General features: G+C 38.9%; 1 protein-coding gene across 1 annotated transcript; it reads right to left on the reverse strand.

Annotated features, from left to right (window-relative positions):
* Positions 1 to 640: 640 nt before the first annotated feature.
* Positions 641 to 14,941, reverse strand: LOC134541162 (uncharacterized). Its single transcript, XM_063384390.1, has 7 exons — positions 14,702 to 14,941; positions 10,767 to 10,859; positions 8,821 to 8,965; positions 6,478 to 6,629; positions 4,820 to 4,969; positions 2,641 to 2,777; positions 641 to 1,114 (listed from the first exon to the last, which is right to left on the reverse strand). The coding sequence occupies exons 1-7, from the start codon at positions 14,799 to 14,801 to the stop codon at positions 998 to 1,000; spliced, it is 894 nt and encodes a 297-aa protein (XP_063240460.1). The 5' UTR covers positions 14,802 to 14,941; the 3' UTR covers positions 641 to 997.
* Positions 14,942 to 19,215: the final 4,274 nt, after the last annotated feature.

The raw sequence follows: 19,215 nt of genomic DNA on the forward strand, positions 1-19,215 counted from the left end.
AATTAACACGAACCTCCCTCACATAGTGCACTTGTAACTATCAGGTATCAGCATCTCATCTTAATGTAACAGTTGACTAGCCGCTCCTGTTTATTGTACCATATCCTGAATTACCATAGGAAGTCATCAATATTATAAGTCCAACCCCATACTCAAATTTAAAACACCAGACACCAACAATTATAAGTGATAGCCAATTTTTTGAGCTCATAAAAAAAATAAAAAAAAATATATATATATATATAAAGTGTTGTAGGATTGAGTAAATTTGGTAGCAGAATTATGTGGGACGGAAACCTAAACTCATTAAAAAAAAAAAGTCTTAGTACATGTTAAAAATCTCTTTCTTCTTAAAATGGCAGAGAAAATTTTACGAATTACTTAGCTGCCTTGGTGGGACTTTGCTACCTCCTTCCGTTTCAAGGCCGTAGTGAACGCAAAGTCAATGCAACACCGGAATCCTGCCATGCCGAAGAAGGCACAATGACTGGCACTCAAGCCTACTGCAAAACCTATCTCCAGAAAATTTAATGAACCAAGTTAAAGGTATAGTCTGAACTTAAAATGAATTTGTGTATGCAGTATATTGCAAGAAAACACAGTTTATATTTTGGTTTTTTTGAAATGAATGCACTCGGGCAACCGTTAAATTTCTTTGTATTTTTCGTGTGTGTGAATACTTGATGCAAAAGCGAGATATAATGTTTAAATACACTGCAGGTGTAGAAGAAAAATATAGTCTGACAAACCATGACAGCTATAGTCGCCCGCGTGAAATGATAAGTTCATTTCCTCGCGGCGCTTACAGAATAGGGCCTGTTAGTAAATGTACGGTCGTAACAAACCAACATGCCTAAATTGTGATGAATAGTTTATAGCGAAAAGAGGGAAAAATCCACGAAGGCGGGGCCTGATCCCCCTTAACGTTGGCCGTGTGGAAAAATGCCGACGGAAGCACAGGCAACGGCAAATGTTGCACGGGTAATGCTACCAGCTGCTAGGCAATCTTCAACAGCATAGCAGAGCAGAGTGCGAGGGTGACCGGTAGCCAGCCGCTCTTCAGGGTTGGGGCGCCGTCTGGTAAATCCTCCGCAGATACCGTCACGGGGAAGAACTGAAAACACACCACTGTATCCGAACAGGCTCCACTTCTGGAAACTTGGTGTCGTCACCGTTGACGGAAATCGGCAATGCACTGTGCTCAAGTGGATGCCTTGAGTTAAACCTTGACCATCAGTCAGTAGCTCGGTACAAGATCGTATGGCAAGCTGTGGTAAAACCGAAATAACACCAAAAAGCATGCCAGTACACCATATAACACCATATAATACACAACAAAGCACCGAATAGCAATTAAAATCACGAAACTTACTCAGCATTTTCAAGTAAACCTTAACTCTAGTAAAAAATACTTTAATCTTTTAAATATTTAATTCAATGAAAGTAATGTATTTGGCATGAAGCTTGTACCACAATTTATGCTTATTACAAATCATTATATTGCAAAAGTGCATAATGTACTAGTCAAAATGACACCGTTTTGGTGAAATATGTATCATAGAACATTTAAGTGTCATGTTTAATTAATAATGTGCTATCGTCTTTGATAAACAGATTTCATAAAAAAATAAAACCACAGAATCATGTCTCTGTCAACAGCAAGTAGTTCTGACGAACACAATAAGTGATAAGTGCAGATGATCACGAAGGAAGAAGCTTGTGTTCAAAAACTAATTTTCCCCCTACTACTTTCCTTCCTGAACACATAATTTTGTCCAGTCTAAGATGGTGCAGAAGGGTATTAGGTCCCTCAATTACCAATTTCCCCCCCCCCCCCTTCCCTTGTCAAGGCTTTGCCAATAACTTCTACACTCATGCTGCGCTGTAACCACTTCAGCACGACGGTGGCGACAGGTCGATTTCCAACCAATCACGTTCAACACATCTATGAAGTCGGCACGACAAAAATGGCGGATGTGGCAGAATTCCTAATTATAAATATTTTATTTTTCCATCGGATTGTGGGCGCTGCGTTACTGTAATGCACGTCAAAAATTAGTTTTCAAAATTCAATTATTATTTTTTTTTTCCTTCAAATAAATTGATCTGTTTACACGCACTGACATTTGCTATTAAATGTTATATTTGGATTTTAAAAATTACTTTCTCAAACATATCGATTTAAAAGCATTTGCAAGTTATGATGGCTGTCGTATGTGTGGTGCGTATGTAACAAGAGATATTTTATATACAATAACGCAACATTATGCAGTTGCATCGCCATCTTTGCATTGCACAATCACATTATGGTGATTCCAGCATCAGAGATGAACTAGTTTCTAACTTATAAAGTATGGCCCTAGCGAGATGATATATAGTCGCTGTCACTGCAAAAGGTCATATGTCAAAATGTCTCACTTTCCAGGAGATCAAAAAAACTGTTTCATTCATCAGGGTTATCATATGTTATGAAATTTTGGTAGTATTCTTAGAATTATGCTTCTTACTTTACAGTTATTGACGAATGACTTTTTCCCACAACATAGGTTGCCTTCCGAAATACACAAACAGCCAAACATTTAAAAATGCCAATTTTTGACATACGACCTTTTGCAGTAACAGCAACGATATAGAAATTACCTGGTCGTATGTGGCGAGCTGCAAGACCTTGGAGAGGGACTGCGGGACCGCCTGCCCCACGAACTGGCTCAAGAGATCCTTCGTGGGCATGCGTGCTTGGTCCTTCACCTTCTGCAAGCTCTCTGTCGCATCGTGATCTGCGAAAGAATTTCCAGGAGGTTCGTGGATGTCGCAATTGCCGGTGGCGGCGCGACCGAATTTTCGCCCGCACCGCACGTTTCGAGAACAGCCGCGGTCAGCTCCGACGGGCGCGGGTGGCGCTGCCACTAGACTCGCGTTCTCGAGGACCCGGGTTCGAAACTAGGCGCAGGTCTTCTTAATTCAGGTCCCTCCAGGCAGGCAGGCCTGAATCGCTCCAGGCGAATGCTGGGCTGGTTCCAAAATCAAAATACCGTGCTTTTATCGCATTTTCATCGCACATTTCACACTAAAATCAAGTTTGAAAAGTAGGGGTGCGACATTAACGTGGGAAAAAAAAAAAATAAAAAATTGAGCACCATGGTACGACCATGATGGTGGAAGTCAGAGCACACTTGGGGTTTCCATGGTAGGGTAATTCTGCGGTGGTAGCCATTGCCTTCCCAGGATTTATAACGTCAGATTTTACACTAAAATCAAGTTTGAAAAGTAGAGGTGCGACATTAATGTGAAAAAATTTTACTAGGTGAAGTTATTCATAAAAACAAAACCTATTCATGGAAGTAAGTTTAAATATATCCCCCCCCCCCCCCCCCCCAGAAAAAACTTTCACTTAAAAAAAATTATTTCAGGCTTAAGGCGAAATAATGTTCTGCTGCAGTTTTAACCATTTAACTAACAATTTAAGGATGGTCTGAATATTTTCAAAAGTTATAAGAGCCCTTAGCCTTGAAATGCAACAAAATAAATGGACCCAAAATTGTGATCAATTTTTTATTGCTTCACCACAATTCAGCATGAAAGAACACAGCCTCTAAGATTTTTTTATTAGGGCTACCTCATTTGTGTGAGAGATCAATTTTTTTTTAAAATTTGTCTTTTTAGTGGCAGATGACTGTTGAAAGTGATTCATGTGGATGGATATTTTTTTATTGCTTGTCAGCTGAGTGCTTTGAGTAGTTGAGAGCAGAGTGGATTCTGAAAGATTTGGCCATGGGGCGGAGGGGGCAGAGGAGAGGAAATGTGTAATAGATGAACGGAATGAAATAAATTACTTCTGAAAAGTAAATTTTTGGACTATATATTATTTTAAATATTTATCAATGATGGTGCAATAATTATTAACAATAATAAATTAGTCTGGCGTTACTAGAATATAAATATTAAGTCAAACTGAATATCAAGAAGTTCTTGAACTTTTATTCTGTTATATAACATATTGATTCTTGAACTGTTTTTTTAAATACATAATTTAAAATGTAATAAAGAACTTAAGCATAGTTAAACTTTAAGGTACATGTAGCAATGGTCCCTCCTCTAATGCAACGCCGCGCAAAGTGGCGTAACCGGGACACCAGCGTTCTCGCAGCTTCGAGTGCTAAGTCGGAGGACCCGATGATGCGACACTCCGGAGACCTTACCGAGGTCTCGCCTGCGGCGAAAGAGACGCTGGTAGCGGTACTGGCGAATCCTCCAAGCGATGCAAGGGTGGAGTGGAGTGAAGTGAGTGACCCTATGGGCGAGCGATGGCGGGAGACACTTGACGGGCTTCAAGTGGCGTAGACGAGAGAGTAGTGCGAGGCAGTGTGCTGGCACCGAGGTGCGTGGTAAGGGACAAACAGTTGAAAGACCCACTGTCGAGCCGAGCTCCAATGGGGGCGTTAAGTAGAGGACTTATTCAAGAGTGATTATGTGATTAATGTGTGGACAGTCATTCAGATTGTTGTAATTTAGGATATAGTGTTAATACTAAATTTATAAATCGACTAATCGATAAATAAATTCTAATTAATTAAAATGGCTAAATTTTGAACCTATATTTATCAACATGTTACAATAACTTTTATCTCAAAGTGAATTCAACTGATAACAATTACATTTTTTTTTGGAGGGAGCCATTTTGATTGGAAAGGGGGGTTATGCAGACTTTCGGTGCCCTCCTCACTTCCATCCTCCCCACAGAAGTTAATGCTGTATCTTCCCTTGGCTGAAAGTAATAGTTACCTTTTGGTGAAGGTGGTGTACGATTTGCCGAACTCACCTGGTGTATAAGTCGGGGGGAGGAAGTTATCCAGCGTCCAAGTCACTTCTCCGGGTCGTGGGTCGTAAGCGGTCATTTTGGAAACCAGGAATGTCCCTGAAGCATTGGTCTGTCTTTCGAGCTGGAAGCCGAAACTTGCACTGAATCCGCCTGAAACAGAACAATCTTATTTGTGTCTGAAAAAACTAAACAAAAACTTAATGCTTTCCTTGATCCAAAAACCTGACTTTCTTCTATTTTTACAATTATAATAACTAGAGAAATAGTCTCCAGAGATACATTTAATCGAAGACATGTAAACTGTATGCAAAGGTGTGCTAAATGCCTTGACTTGATCTGTGGCCGATCAATATGTAACTTAGGCAAAAACTAAACAGTATGTTATATTTTATCTCAAACAGGAAACCCGTTATCAGAGACTTGACAAAAAGAGGGCAGCAATTTCAAGAATTTCTGTTATGGTTGTGTTTCACATCTGGCGGTGAAGGAAGTGTTGTAGTCATACGAGATGAGCAACAGTTTTAAGCTACTCAAAATGTATAAAAAAAGCTCATCTTATATACTGGAAAATTCACAAATTAAATTTACATGGTATTGATAAAATAAAGTTTACAGTAACGGTTCTTTAAATTAAGACTTGGCATTGCTATGCTTACAAATAGTGCTGTTCCCGAATACACGCCTCCTTACAGAAGTCTATAGCATAAAGAATATTTGACATTTGCACCAAGGATGTCAAGACACTTTTGTTGACTTTCGAACAGTTGTCTGCATCCTTGCAGAATCGCAGAGGTATCCTTTCGTTGGAAAGACATCCTTTCCAGCACACTTGTGGCCTCTGATGCACTATCTTTCAGTAGAAATACATATAACGATAGTTTAATGCAGCAGTTCCCAATTTTTTTTCCGGCCAGGAAACCCTACGATTGACTTTTCTTTTAGCGGAACGCCCAACTCCTCCAAAAAAAAGTTATTTGACAATAACTGTGCCGCTTTACATGACATTCATCCTGACTCACGGAACCCCAGGGTTCTGCGGAGCACCTTTTCGGAACCGCTGGTCTAATGCTTAGCCCCCCCCCCCCCCCCCCTCGCCCCACCATACCAACTGCTGCCTACCATTTTGTGTTTTATCTAACACAGACAAATGATGCGCTTGAACCTGTATAAAATAAAATTGTCTAACACGAGTTGGTCAAATATTTGTAAATGCAAAACAAACGACTGCTGAAAAAATTGGGCGGGCTACTTCATCGTCGATATACAATGTTGGCATCAAAAGAATTTTTGGTTACTTTTCACAGCTAATTTCTAACTGAAAAAAAAAGCTTAGAAACTGAAGGATCCTTTGTGTAAGATTGCATCGGTTAAGGGGATCATCCTTACTATTCGGAAACAACTTACTTAGCCTATAATAACTAGTTATTTTTTTAACTGACATAACTGGTTATTTTATTTAAGTGATAATTTACGTGAATCATACTGCGTCCAGACATTTTGTTTCATTGCATTGCTGGTACACAAATCTTTCTTATAATTTTTTTTTTTTGGGAAATAATTTAATAAAATACTTGCAGATTCAACTAAGGAAATTGCAAGAAGATGATAACACTGGACATGAATAGGTAAAAGTACATATAAAATTAAATTTTTCTTACTTTCAACGGCGGACAATGAGGCTAAAGGGAACCTTACACCATCCGCATATATTCCCACGTTGTTGACGCGTCCGTTGACAGTGCAAGTGCCTTCAAATTTAAGAGCAGGAAAAACAAGCTCGAAAAACAGCTCCAAGGAGGCCAAATCAAACCTGAAACACCCGTGGCGATCCATGCGAAATCTTTTATACAATGCACTTCACAATTACAATACCATTCTAAAAAATATTTTATGTAGTATATTTAAATATTAGTATATTACAAATAAGGGAGTTTTTTTGGTTTCTTGGTGGATGATTGATTAATTAAAGGGGACAAAATTATATGATGATCTGTGATAAAACCGAAATAAAACAGCAAAGCATGTAAAAACAACATATAGCAAATACAACATATAGCACAGAAGTGCAAATTAATGCACCATTTAGTACTGAAATGTAACTAAAAACATTAAATTAATCCGCAAATTTGATCAAACATAAATGAAGTTATTCAACACACAAAAATTTGTTGATTTATTTTTATTTTATTTTTCTAAGTAGTTTTGTCTAATCACACTTATTACTAATGATTGTATTGTATAAGTGCATCATGATTCAGTCAAAATTAGCCTATTTTAGTTTTGTATTTGTTGAAAATACACCATTTTCATTAATAAAAAACTATGTATAAAATAATATGCTGTTTTGAAAATGAAATTGACAAAAAATTAAAAACTATAAAAATCTCGTCCCTATTGATTATCGAAGAATAATATATGATTGATTATGATTATAATTGTGATGATTATTATTGATGATGATTAAGATTATGATGTTCATGAAGATGATTCCTCGGACTCATGTCCGATCACGGTGATCCCAGCTAAAACGGAGCACCATGGTACGACCATGGTGGTTGGAAGTCAGAGCACACTTGGGGTTTCCATGGTAGGGTAATTCTGCAGTGGTTAGCCATTACCTTCCCAGGTTGTACAACGTCAGATAAAGTCCTGTCACTATGTAAACAAGTTAAATGATATGTGATTGACAATAATACACAGTTACACTTGCGTACAGTCATAGTTTACGAACAGCACTAATTATTACTGTTAATTACATGCTTAATCGTGAACTAGCCTTTCAACAAACCACTGCCGTGGTACTTGTATCATTTTTGAGGCTTCAGTACCAAATTCCATGTTGAAAACATCATAGTAACAAAAATGTACCATTATTTGACTCAAACAAAAATAAAAACTTAATAGTTAAAAACAATGACTATAGGATTTTGTTTGTAATTGTGCATATATGTGTTCATAATTTTTTTTTTTACATAACATGAATTATTTGAATCTGACTTAAGCTATAAAAATTTTGCAAGTTCATTTGTTCAGCTTTCTGGGTTTATAAGTTCAGGACTACCAAAATATCACCTTGTGCATTAAGCTTCTGAGAATTAATTACAGTGTTACAAGTAATGCCCTCGTGGGAATATAAATACCCAAATAAAATTTAATAATAATAATAAAAAAAACTTTTTAGAAACTAACAATTTTTTTAGTGACTGTAGTGAACAGTTTTGAATGTGGTGCACCTTGATATGAAATTGACAATTGAACATCACTGTAGAGCTACTGTTTGTATTTATGTTTTTCACTTGACCACATGTTTCAATATAGTAAGGCAAGTGAAAACTAGATGGCAGTTATTTCAAATGTGTGCATTTACCATTGTATATCACATAGAATATAATGTTTAATACTTAAAAATAGAATCCAACTTTAGCAATAATACACACCACCCATTTTTTTTTTTTAAACTGGTATACATTGGTTAAATGTAACAAGGCTTATATAGTCACTCAAAGTTATAAAAGTAGATTGCCTTAAGGCTAAAAGGTCTATTTGCAATTACAAAAATTAGCTACAATAACAAAAACCTTTTGAAATTTGACTGATGACATAAGACACACCAGGTGGAAATAACAAAATGTCATATGTAGCAATAATGGAATTTTTGACACAAAAACTTTTGCCTTTTGAGTGACGATATGCATGTTACTAGTAACTATCGTTGGTCTAATTAGCGAATCTCATAACTTTCTGAATGCAAATTTTACAGGCGAGAGAAAATACAAAAACTAAAACAACATCCTTATTACTAAGGTAAGACGAACACATTTGACTGCTTACTATAATGGTTTACTGAGATGGGAATTGTGTTTCATAAATAAAGGCAGTGTAGAAAATATTAATTGTGAAAGCTTACAGCAAAAATGTAAAAAATTGATGATATTTGAGATACAAAATTTGTTAATCAGGTCAACCTTACGCATGTCATAAAACACTGTGAACGTACTTACCTGAAGTTTTTTATGATCGCTGTATTCATACCTTTCCACCACATACTTTTCGCTTTGACATGAATGGCTACGTCGCTCCCTTCGGATTTAAAATTATAGTCATTAAGTGGAATGGAGTCCAACTTGCCGAAAATCTCAGAGCGACCTGCAAAAAGTTAGAAATGTACATTTCAATTAATGTTCTTGGAAGCAACGCATAATGATGAACAACATTTCGTACCACTTCTAGTATGTGCATTCTGAGAAGAAAAAAACACGCCAACATGGAAAGGGGAAATGTGGACGGACAAAATCAGTAAATGCTACATCCATTTAAGAAATCCCCAGCAAGCATAATGAAGTGAAACAATTGATGGAATGAAGAACAAGTTGGGAAGTGGATGGAACGGGAGTAGTCTGAGAAACTCCTGGCTCAACGCACTACTCGCAAAAAAAAAAAACGGGTTCGGACCCGATGGGAGAACTGCTGTTTGGTGTATGTGTACTCTGTACATTATAACTGCTTTAAAACTCATTATTTCACTTTATACTCACATTCTATCGACAGAAACAATAATTACGAAAACCCCCAGCACGTATAAGAAATGTTAAGAATCTCGGTAAATAACCTTATTCTCACATAGGTGGACTTCCTCTTAACCACCTGCCTTTTAACAGGCACCCACATGTTTTCAGTTGATTTCGAAGGTCGCGATGTGTGTCTAGCTGCTAGCCTATTCTGTTCAGTGAGTTGCTTGTTTACTGTGGGGCCCACATGGTTAGGGATAGGTTAAGTGTAATGCTCGCTGGTGCTTGTAGCATGGTATTGTTTGTAACTGGTGCGCAGTCTTCTTGCAGTGCGAAGGGCACCTACGAAAATTTAGCGGCAAACATTATACAGCAGAGAAATGAAGATGACGACGTTATGCAAATCCCTAGATTGCTTTCAAGATCTGTAACGGATGTTTCATGACTAAAAATTACCCTAAAAACACGCATTATGGATATTTTCACTCTTCTAAAAATACAGATTAAAAACAAAATACTGAACAAGAACCATTCGTCTGCCCTCAGCGAATTCTTAAATGCTTTTCATAAACAGACACCACTCGGATATTCTGACAAGTTTTCAAATGTGTCCGGATAGACAGGGCCCTCAAAAGGGGATCAGTTTGGACTGTGCTTGTGCTTGGATGCAAACTGAAGCCTGTACTACTTTTGGCACGTGATTTTTGTTCCTTACTGACAGTAATAAGTGGTTCCGAAATACACCAATAGCCAATATTTTAAATTTCCCGCCTAGTACTATAAAAAAATTAACATGGCGGCCGCCTAGCAGCTGACACTTATTTTAAATTTCCCGCCTAGTACTTTAAAAAAATTAACATGGTGGACTACATATGTTTTTAAAACTTCCACAACACAAAAAAAAATTTTATAAGCATATATACATCTTAAATTATTATTTCCAACTGGCCTCGTGGCCGTGTGGTTAGCATTGCTAACTACCAATCCAAAGGATGACGGATCGAATCCCCGCCATCGCAAAACCTTCCATTTTCGTACTTGTAAAAATAAATGTGACACGTGACACTAGCATTCCCTAGCTTCCTTAATTAGAACCAAGATGCCGTCGCCTGAGCAGACGATGCTCCACGTGATGTCAAAAACCACCTGAGGATTCCCTCCGCGTGGCTCCCGGCCACATGGTTCCATGCCCACCTGCTGCCACGCCCACCTGTTGGAGTGCCACACCCACCTGTTTGATTGTTTACTGTGCCCCAGAACCGGTCCTCTCCCCCTACTGATAGCTCTTCTATTTCTGTGGCATCACCAAGACATACAGCCTAGGACCCCACCATCTAAACAATGTAGTAGATTAAAATAGTTTGAGCATTTAAATGTTTTTCTTCCATTTATGTTTATTCTTAAAAATAAATATTTTGAATTTGTAGGTTCCTCCTTACCATTCAAAATGTACGACATTGCACGACTGGCCATTTCTAAAGTGCAATCCCCCAAGTCGGTTGCGTTTCTTGCACATGGTTTCATCTGAAATGCTGAATAAAAAAAAAAAGAATAACATAAACATGTACAGACACTACAAAAACAGTTTCCCTTAGAGTATAAACCCAAAACCTTGTTTAGTTAAAAATAAGAGGTAAACATTATTTTTTTGTGAAAAATATAGTGCATGGTCACCACACGTGTTAGAAGTAAAACTTTATACATCGCACAAATAGTTGAAACACCTGTACAATTGTTAAGTAAACAAGTGAGCAGGTAAGTGTGTAAGAACGTGTGCAAGTATCTGAGTGTGGAAGTATGAGATTGATCAAGTATGCAAGTGTACTAGTGGGCAAATGTGCAAACATGCCGTCAAGCACTGATGCTGTCATTTTGTTTTTTCCCGCAAGTAATTTGATAGCAAATGATATACACACTATAGGTACGCAATATAAGTTTACAATTGCAACAAGCATGCGACCAAAAATCTGCATAGAGTCTTACAGTTGTCCGACTCTGTACTCGAGTTGCTCCGATTTTTTTTTTCCGCTACGCTCTCTCATTGCACTCTGATGACATCATTGCCTAGACTTACTCTACAAACTGCACTAAAGTGTCACTTAAAAAAAAAAATTAAAAAAGGGTTTCCACGATAGCTGAGTGGTCTGCAATCCACTTGATTAGAGACTCAATGCTAGTGCACTAAGAGACTTAATGGGAGTTGGGTTCAAACTTAAGCGTCCTTTCGCTTTTGCTCTGCGTTGCCGTGGTGATTAAAGTCACAGAGAAATCAGAAATAACTTCACAAGAATTCTGTTCAGGTAAAATTTTATTCTTGAAAGCATTAAGAAAAATACCTTCTTCTTACAACAGTATTTTTTATGGTTCAGCTTAATTTCTGACTGTTTTAAAATTTACAGCCACGAAATAAGTTTTCTTGGAAGATTGATAATTTGCTAGCATCCGCAGATACATACAAGGGATATTTGGTTACTTGTGGTGCACAATTTTCTTTCGGAGGTTTCTTACGAGGTGGAAAATTTAACCAGTCAGGTGACTGTTTTGACTGTAAGATGTTTTAAGTATGTTGCGATAGGGTAAATAAGTGGTGGGGTAAAGCAAGGATAAAATTTCTAATTTTTTTTTATATACAAAAGATGTGGCTTCCAGCAGAAGAAACTAAGATGGTGGCCTCCAACAGATGAAACCAAGATGGCAGACATGACACGATTTTAAATTGAAAAATTTTCTAGAAAACAAAACGGCGGATGTGACGTCATAATCCAAATGGTCACGGTCCAAGTCATTCCACATGGCGGCTGGGCATACTGGTTAGATACGATGTGATATAAGGCATTTAATTAAATCCTATTCTACGACCTCAGATATGTTTCAGAGAACACACAATACATTAATGACACGCAAATAAAGGTATCCGTTTTCACAGTAGCCAAACAACCTCTACAGCTTCAGTGTTTTCAAAGATTCTTCTAGCCTCGCACACGGTGCTGATGGGCAGTTTCGCGCTAGTGCTCATCAGTACTGTCAGTACTATCAGTTTTGTCGGCAGAGTAACTGGCGTCTCTGAAACTGCTGGCGAGTGAGATCTGAGAGTCTCCGCAGAACCATCACCCCGGGGAAAATAATTTTAGTCGGACCCATTTCCTACAAATTCCATTAGAAAACTATTTGTAATTTCCATCCTATCAGGGTAAACCCAAGCAAAAAAAAGCGAGCAATTCTTTTAGTAGGTTTACCCACCCGAGATGTGTAACATCAAACCTCGGTCGGTAACGAAAATTTCATGTGTTCTCATGTGCAAATACACTTATAATATGAAACTCTAACAATGAATTTTACGTAAAATCCCTTTAAAATAATGCAGAGCATGAAAAAAAAAAAAAAGCCAATTGTGTTTTCAACTACATTTACTAACACGTAGTTTTCGCACCCGCCACTAGAATTCGCTGACGGAGCAGCTACGTCAACTATCGAATAATTCTATTTGCAGACCAAAATTTTAAACTACATAATTAAATGGCTAAAATAAAATAAAAAAAGTTTAAAAGAAACCAAACCCCGGCGCTGGACCTGATTTTCGACAATAAATTCATAAAACAGTTTAAAATATAAAGTTTCCCTTTTGCTTTGTGAACTTTGGCTAGCGCCATCCACCTCAGAGGGTTGCACCCTGGTATCCCATTTCCGTTCCAAGCGACTTCCGTTGCATTCACGAAATTACCACCACCAAATGCTGTACACATAAAAATTAAATTTTCAACCAGGCCCCCTGGTGGCCAGACCTGGGGGATCTCTCTCTCTCCCCCCCCCCCCCCCTCCTTTTGGGTCAGCGGCCAAAGTGGGTCAAAAAAATTAATGTTTCAGATACCCTGAAAATCACACATTGGAGGCCCTCACATGCCCTGGTGCAACCCATACGGGAGTTTCCCTTCCAATTTTATTTTTTATTGCTAGCAGATACTTGTATGATGGCCCCTGTGTATCATCTCTATCGTTACCAACGGCGAAATATGAAAAAAAAAAAATGTTTTGCAAGATACCCTGAAAATCACAATTGGATGCCCTCAGAGGCCCTGGCAGGGGTGTAGCCATGGGGGGGGGGAGAGTTTAGGGGTCAACCCCCCCCCCCCCCCAGCCACCATTTTTTTATTATCTGTAAGCAGGTTAGCTAAAAGCCTGGGTGTCTTACTGCTATCACCGGCCAATGCACTGGAGGGGAAGAGTAAGCGAGCCCTACCGATTCTCCTGCCCTTCCCCCACCCCTGTCGCGTGCAGAAGCTATGAGGTTGTGACGCCGTGACGGGTCCCAAGCTTTCAAATATCTTACACCTACTGTATTTAACCAGCGTGGTAATTATAAGCAGGTGGTGACTGGGTAACTCTTCAAGCTAAAGCTAATTGTTTCCAGGAATAGGCCAGTTCTGCCGAAACCCAAACTTTTTTTTTTTGTATTGTCAAGCTTCGAGCATGATTTATGATTTTGAGTGGACGTGGACAAGGCACTTGGATTGATTAAAATATCTTTAATTAATTTCTTACTTCATCACTCAAACAATTTTTTTATTAAAAAATTAATAATATTTTTACCATTACAATATCTAAAGTTGAGTACCGAAAACTGCTCAAATGGCACTATTATACACCTTAAAATCCAAATTTTTCCGGGAGAGAACACCCGGACCCCCCGCTTTAATAGGGGGGGACCATGCTTCTTAACCCCCCCCCCCCCCCCCAATACACAAATCCTGGCTATGCTACTGGGCCCTGGTGCAACCCTTACGGGAGTTGCCCTTCCAATTTTATTTTTTATTGCTAGCAGATACGTGTAGGAAGGCCCCTGTGTATCAGCTCTATCTTTACCAACGGCCAAAGTGGTTCAAAAATATTAATGTTTGAGATAGATACCTTGAATACCACACTTTGGAGGCCCTCAGAGGCCCTTGTGCATCTTGTACGGTATATTTCTTTCTAAATATATTTTTAATTGATAGCTTAGACATGTAGGAAGGTTTATATGTACCATCCCTGTTGTTCACAACGGCTAAAGTGGGGAAAAAAATTCAGAAATATGTATGTCATAGTTCGAATTTGCGTGAAATGACTTAGGCCGTTGTTGTCCCAAGCGCGCTGAAGAATGACACACCCGGACGGCTGGATAGAGCCAGCGGATAGAGCTAACTTCAGCAAAGTCATTTTAACTATAATGCCGCGTAAGGTAGGTAGGAATGAACGACTCAACTCGAGAGCTATATCACAACACACACGATAATTATTGTTTAGGTATGTAGTTTTAATGGCTAACGAATCGCCCCCAAAATTATTATTGTAAAAAAAAAAAGTTTACAAGTGTGCTTGCGGGTGCAAGATTACTCACGTAATTTCGCCCAGCTTGAAGCCAGCGATGATACAAGTAGCAACCCCACGAAAATTATTTCACTTGCGCTCTTCATTATGTAAGAACAACTCGGCATCATTGCGTGTGCTCTACCACGACTAAATTATATTTCCTTCTGCAAGCGTCGCGTGTCGAATACTCAAATACCTTGTTGGTACACAAGACAAGAGTCTAGCGGCAGCACCGCTACTTCCTGCAACTGGCTGAAAATGACGAGCCTTTCCGAAGTTGGCCGATCGGGAGCGCCTACCCCCTGGATGTTTTTTTTTTATTTTTACGCGCGCGTTTTTTCTCTCCAGTATAAAAAAGCCACACAGACTGTTTAGTGGATGGTTGGTTATATTAGGTAAGTATAGCTACATTAAAAATACTGTGAAATCATTTTATGGTTGCTTAGCAAATAACTTTTTAATATGTAGCTATCCAGGGCTAGGAAACCGTTTACATGATTTCACAGTATCTTTAATGTAGCTATCCTAACCAAATCAACCGTCCACAATGTTTTAAAGTATTTATAATGTAGCTAACTTAACCTAATTGACCATTAGTTATCATGTCGTTACCTGAAAATTACAAGTTGCGTAAAATTGCAAGGGAATATGGGACGTCCCGAGAATATTTGTGGAAGACAAAGACTTCCTAGATTTTATACGGTATGAAAAATATACAAATCCACGAAATACGTTTCTTCAATTAGGTATTTTCCTCTAAAAACAACTAAAAATAAATACCGTTGCCTTGTTTATGGTCTTTCCTTTTAACAACACCTCCATATTTATTTACAATGAACAAAAAGAACCCCCCAAGATGCACGATCGGACGTTTTGCTCTCCCGTTGCGGAATCGCGCCGCCGGCCCCGGAACGAGCGTGAGCGGTGCGGCATTTGCAGCCAGTTGCAGGAAGTAGCGGTACTGCCGCTAGACTCTTGTGTACACAAGTGGTGTCAACGACCATTTACAAAACTAAAGAAGACTAGTTGGACGAAACACCGCTCACAATGCTGCTATCTATGTAACTGCAGCAGAAGTTCTTAGTACTAACAAATATTGTATTACAATATTTGGTACTAACACAATGCTTGTATGCTCTTTGGTACCATTGAATATAATGTTGTAGACTTGTGTAGTTCACGAACGAACTAGTTCGGAAGAGCGCTCCCACAGACGAACTACGCGAACTAGTTCCCAGATCCCTCGCTCCTCAGTTCATTAGTTCGTTCTTTTTCCGATCTCCTTTTAGTTATGTGCACATGATCTGACTCTGATCAAAAGTCGTCACTCGTTCTCCCTTTCGGGTATTAATTACGGCTTTGTCTCTGGTCTTTTTTGGCTGGCTATCGTTATCTGCTCGGGTCGGATAGCTAAATTTTCAGACGTCTAACGGATACTGACTTTACAAAAATATTGACCCTTGTTCGCTGCAAATGTTTACTGCAATGATATATTTTCAAATACGATCGTTTTGTTGATGATAGCTTTATACTTGTTCCGAGCACGGTTACCCCAGGGTAACTTCGCGGTGGGGAAACCGTGGTGTATACTGAGAACAAGTCAGACATAATTACATTAGGTACTTATATCAGTGTTTACAAAATGATTTGAATATTCATAAAATAATTTTGACAGCTGATGACAACTTTAATATTAAAATTTTGACTAATATAAAACCATTGTTAAATAAACTTATTTTTACATTTCATACATTATTTATTTGTCATTTAATAAAAAAAATAAACTAAACAAGTTGTTTTTATGACTGTCTTAGAATGCCAGTACATGCAGTGTTAAGTAATTATCTCAAAAATAATAAGTATAGAGCACATTTTTTGTTAACTTCACTCATAGTTATTGTTAGCATTTTTTATTATTATTTCCATAATTCGCGTGTGTGTGTGAAAAAAATTCTTAACTACTATGATGCTATATTCTTTTATCAGATGTCTTTAGCTCTTGTGAATGCGCACGTCTAAAAATTTAAAAAAAAAATTAAATTTGTATATTTATAAAACTGTATTTTATTCACTTAAATAAAAACATTTCATAAATAATATTTCTTAAACTAGCTATAAAATAAATCCTTTTATAAATTAAATTTTTTCGATTATAATGTATGTTAAGTGAAGACATAACTGTTATATAGGCCATTTTACCCAATTATGTAAATTATTGTTTTATTTACTCATTTGATGTATAGTAACCCAAAAAAGGATAATAATCTAGGCGTTCACAAAACTGATCATTATAAAAAATAACTACTATTACATACAAATAAGATCGCCTGCAGTAACGGTAGCAAAGCGAACGAACTATCCATGACCTAACTTCTTTGAATTCGAGATGGGAGCGGACGAACTAAAAGAGCGACCTAGTTCGCCAAGGAGCTGCGAACTAAAAGAAGCGCTCCCGGTCGCGAACTATAATGCGCAAGTCTACATTCCTTATTTCACTATAAAGATACTAACTACAAAGCATGACAGCCCGCAACAATGTACATGGTGGTAATTAATACACGGCCAGGACGAACTGCAGTGAATGTTGAACTGATTGATACTGGCTGTATCTAGAGGTGGGTCGAAAAATATCAACCAAATACTTTGTCACTGATACGCGCCTGTATCAGGAACGGCAAACGAGTACACTTGAAAAGTATCAGAGACTTTAGTATCAGTTCAGAATTCACCTGGAACAACACCACGGCCAATGAGCGCAGTACGCGATCGCAGATGACGGTCACTTGGGCGGCTTACATCAGCGATCTTATATCGCAAAAAAACAGATTACGCCGTGAATACACTCGGCGGCGCACACAAGCCACAAAACGCCGGATAAATGAAATCCAAACAGTCATTTCCGACGAAATTTCCCTCTGGCGCAGCAGCCAATGGGAAACAAAGATCTCGCAACTCAAGATCCAGGACGGGAGTGCCTGGGCCATGACGAAGCGACTCTTAAATAAAACTGATAAAATCCCTCCCCTTCAAACAAACAACGGCATAGTTTTTCAGTCCCAAGACAAGGCACAAGCTTTCGCTAATGTCTTAGAAAACGCCTTCCAGCCCAACATGGAGCCCTGCGATAGGCCGTTCACAGCGCAGATTTACCGCGAACTACGCGCTAAACTGCACCAGCCCACAGTCTCCGAGCCCCTATTAACACAGGCCCAGGAAATTAAGCGAGCTATCAAGCAAATGAAGCCGCGTAAAGCACCAGGCAACGACCGCATCCAGGCAGTTGTCCTAAAACAGCTCCCCGACGAAGCACTAGAATATTTAGCTGAATGCATAAACGCAATGCTCAGACTACATATTTTCCCTACCCAGTGGAAACAAGCACAAGTAATTGTTTTCCACAAGCCAGGGAAAGACAAAACCATGCCTCAGAATTACAGGCCAATAAGCCTACTAAGCACTGTGTCGAAAGTCGCGGAAAAAATCCTACTATCCAGGCTTAACAAACACATACACGATCACAACTTACTGCCGGACGAGCAATTCGGTTTCCGAAGTACCCATTCGACAGTACATCAATTAGTTCGTCTCACAGAAGAGATCACTAGCGCATTTAACGCTCAAAACTATGTAGTTGCGACGTTTTTAGATGTAGAAAAAGCCTTCGACAGGGTATTTCATGCGGGGCTGATCTACAAATTATTTCAAACTAATTTCCCCGACTACTATATTAAGCTAGTCGCGTCCTGCCTCGCAGACAGAACCTTCAGAGTGTCAACTGAAGGAGCTCTGTCTGATATTAAACAAATAAGAGCTGGCGTACCACAAGGCAGTATTCTTGGCCCTGTCCTATTCAACATATATACATATGACTTACCACGCCCTGAACACCGCCTAGTAAAGATAGGTTGCTATGCAGATTTTACTATACTTTACAGTAGATCATATAACCTCCAGCTGGCCACGGCCAGACTCCAGGATGCATTAGCTGTGTACCAGCAATGGTGCACATCCTGGCGAATAAAAGTAAACACAGCTAAATCAGAGGCTATTGTGTTTACCCGCAAAAACCTTCCGCCTGTAGAACGCAGGCCACCCATACATTTGTTCAACGAACAAATCCCTCACAAGGACGTAGTAAAATACCTAGGCGTAAACATGGACAGGAAACTGCTCTGGCGCCATCATATTGACGCCAAGCGGGCTCAAGCCCATGCTAGAATGAGCTCACTATATCCAGTCATGAGTAGGCGATGTGGAGGCACAGTAAAAAATGGTCTGCTGCTCTACAAAGCACTCATTCGCCCCATAATTACGTACGCAGCCCCAGTATGGGCAACTGCTGCGAAATCGCACTTAATAAAGCTACAACGAGTACAAAACAAATGTATTCGGGCAGTTACAGACGCCCCAGTGTATTGTGCTGTAGCAGCCTTGCATCGTGAAACGAAATCGGAAACCTTACAAGACTTCTACATCAGAACTACACAAACTTTTTACGATAAATGCGCAAATAGTTTAAATCCACATATTTCTACATTAGGA

Source organism: Bacillus rossius, chromosome 18 (genome assembly GCF_032445375.1).
Source record: "Bacillus rossius redtenbacheri isolate Brsri chromosome 18, Brsri_v3, whole genome shotgun sequence".
Taxonomy (NCBI): domain Eukaryota; kingdom Metazoa; phylum Arthropoda; class Insecta; order Phasmatodea; family Bacillidae; genus Bacillus; species Bacillus rossius.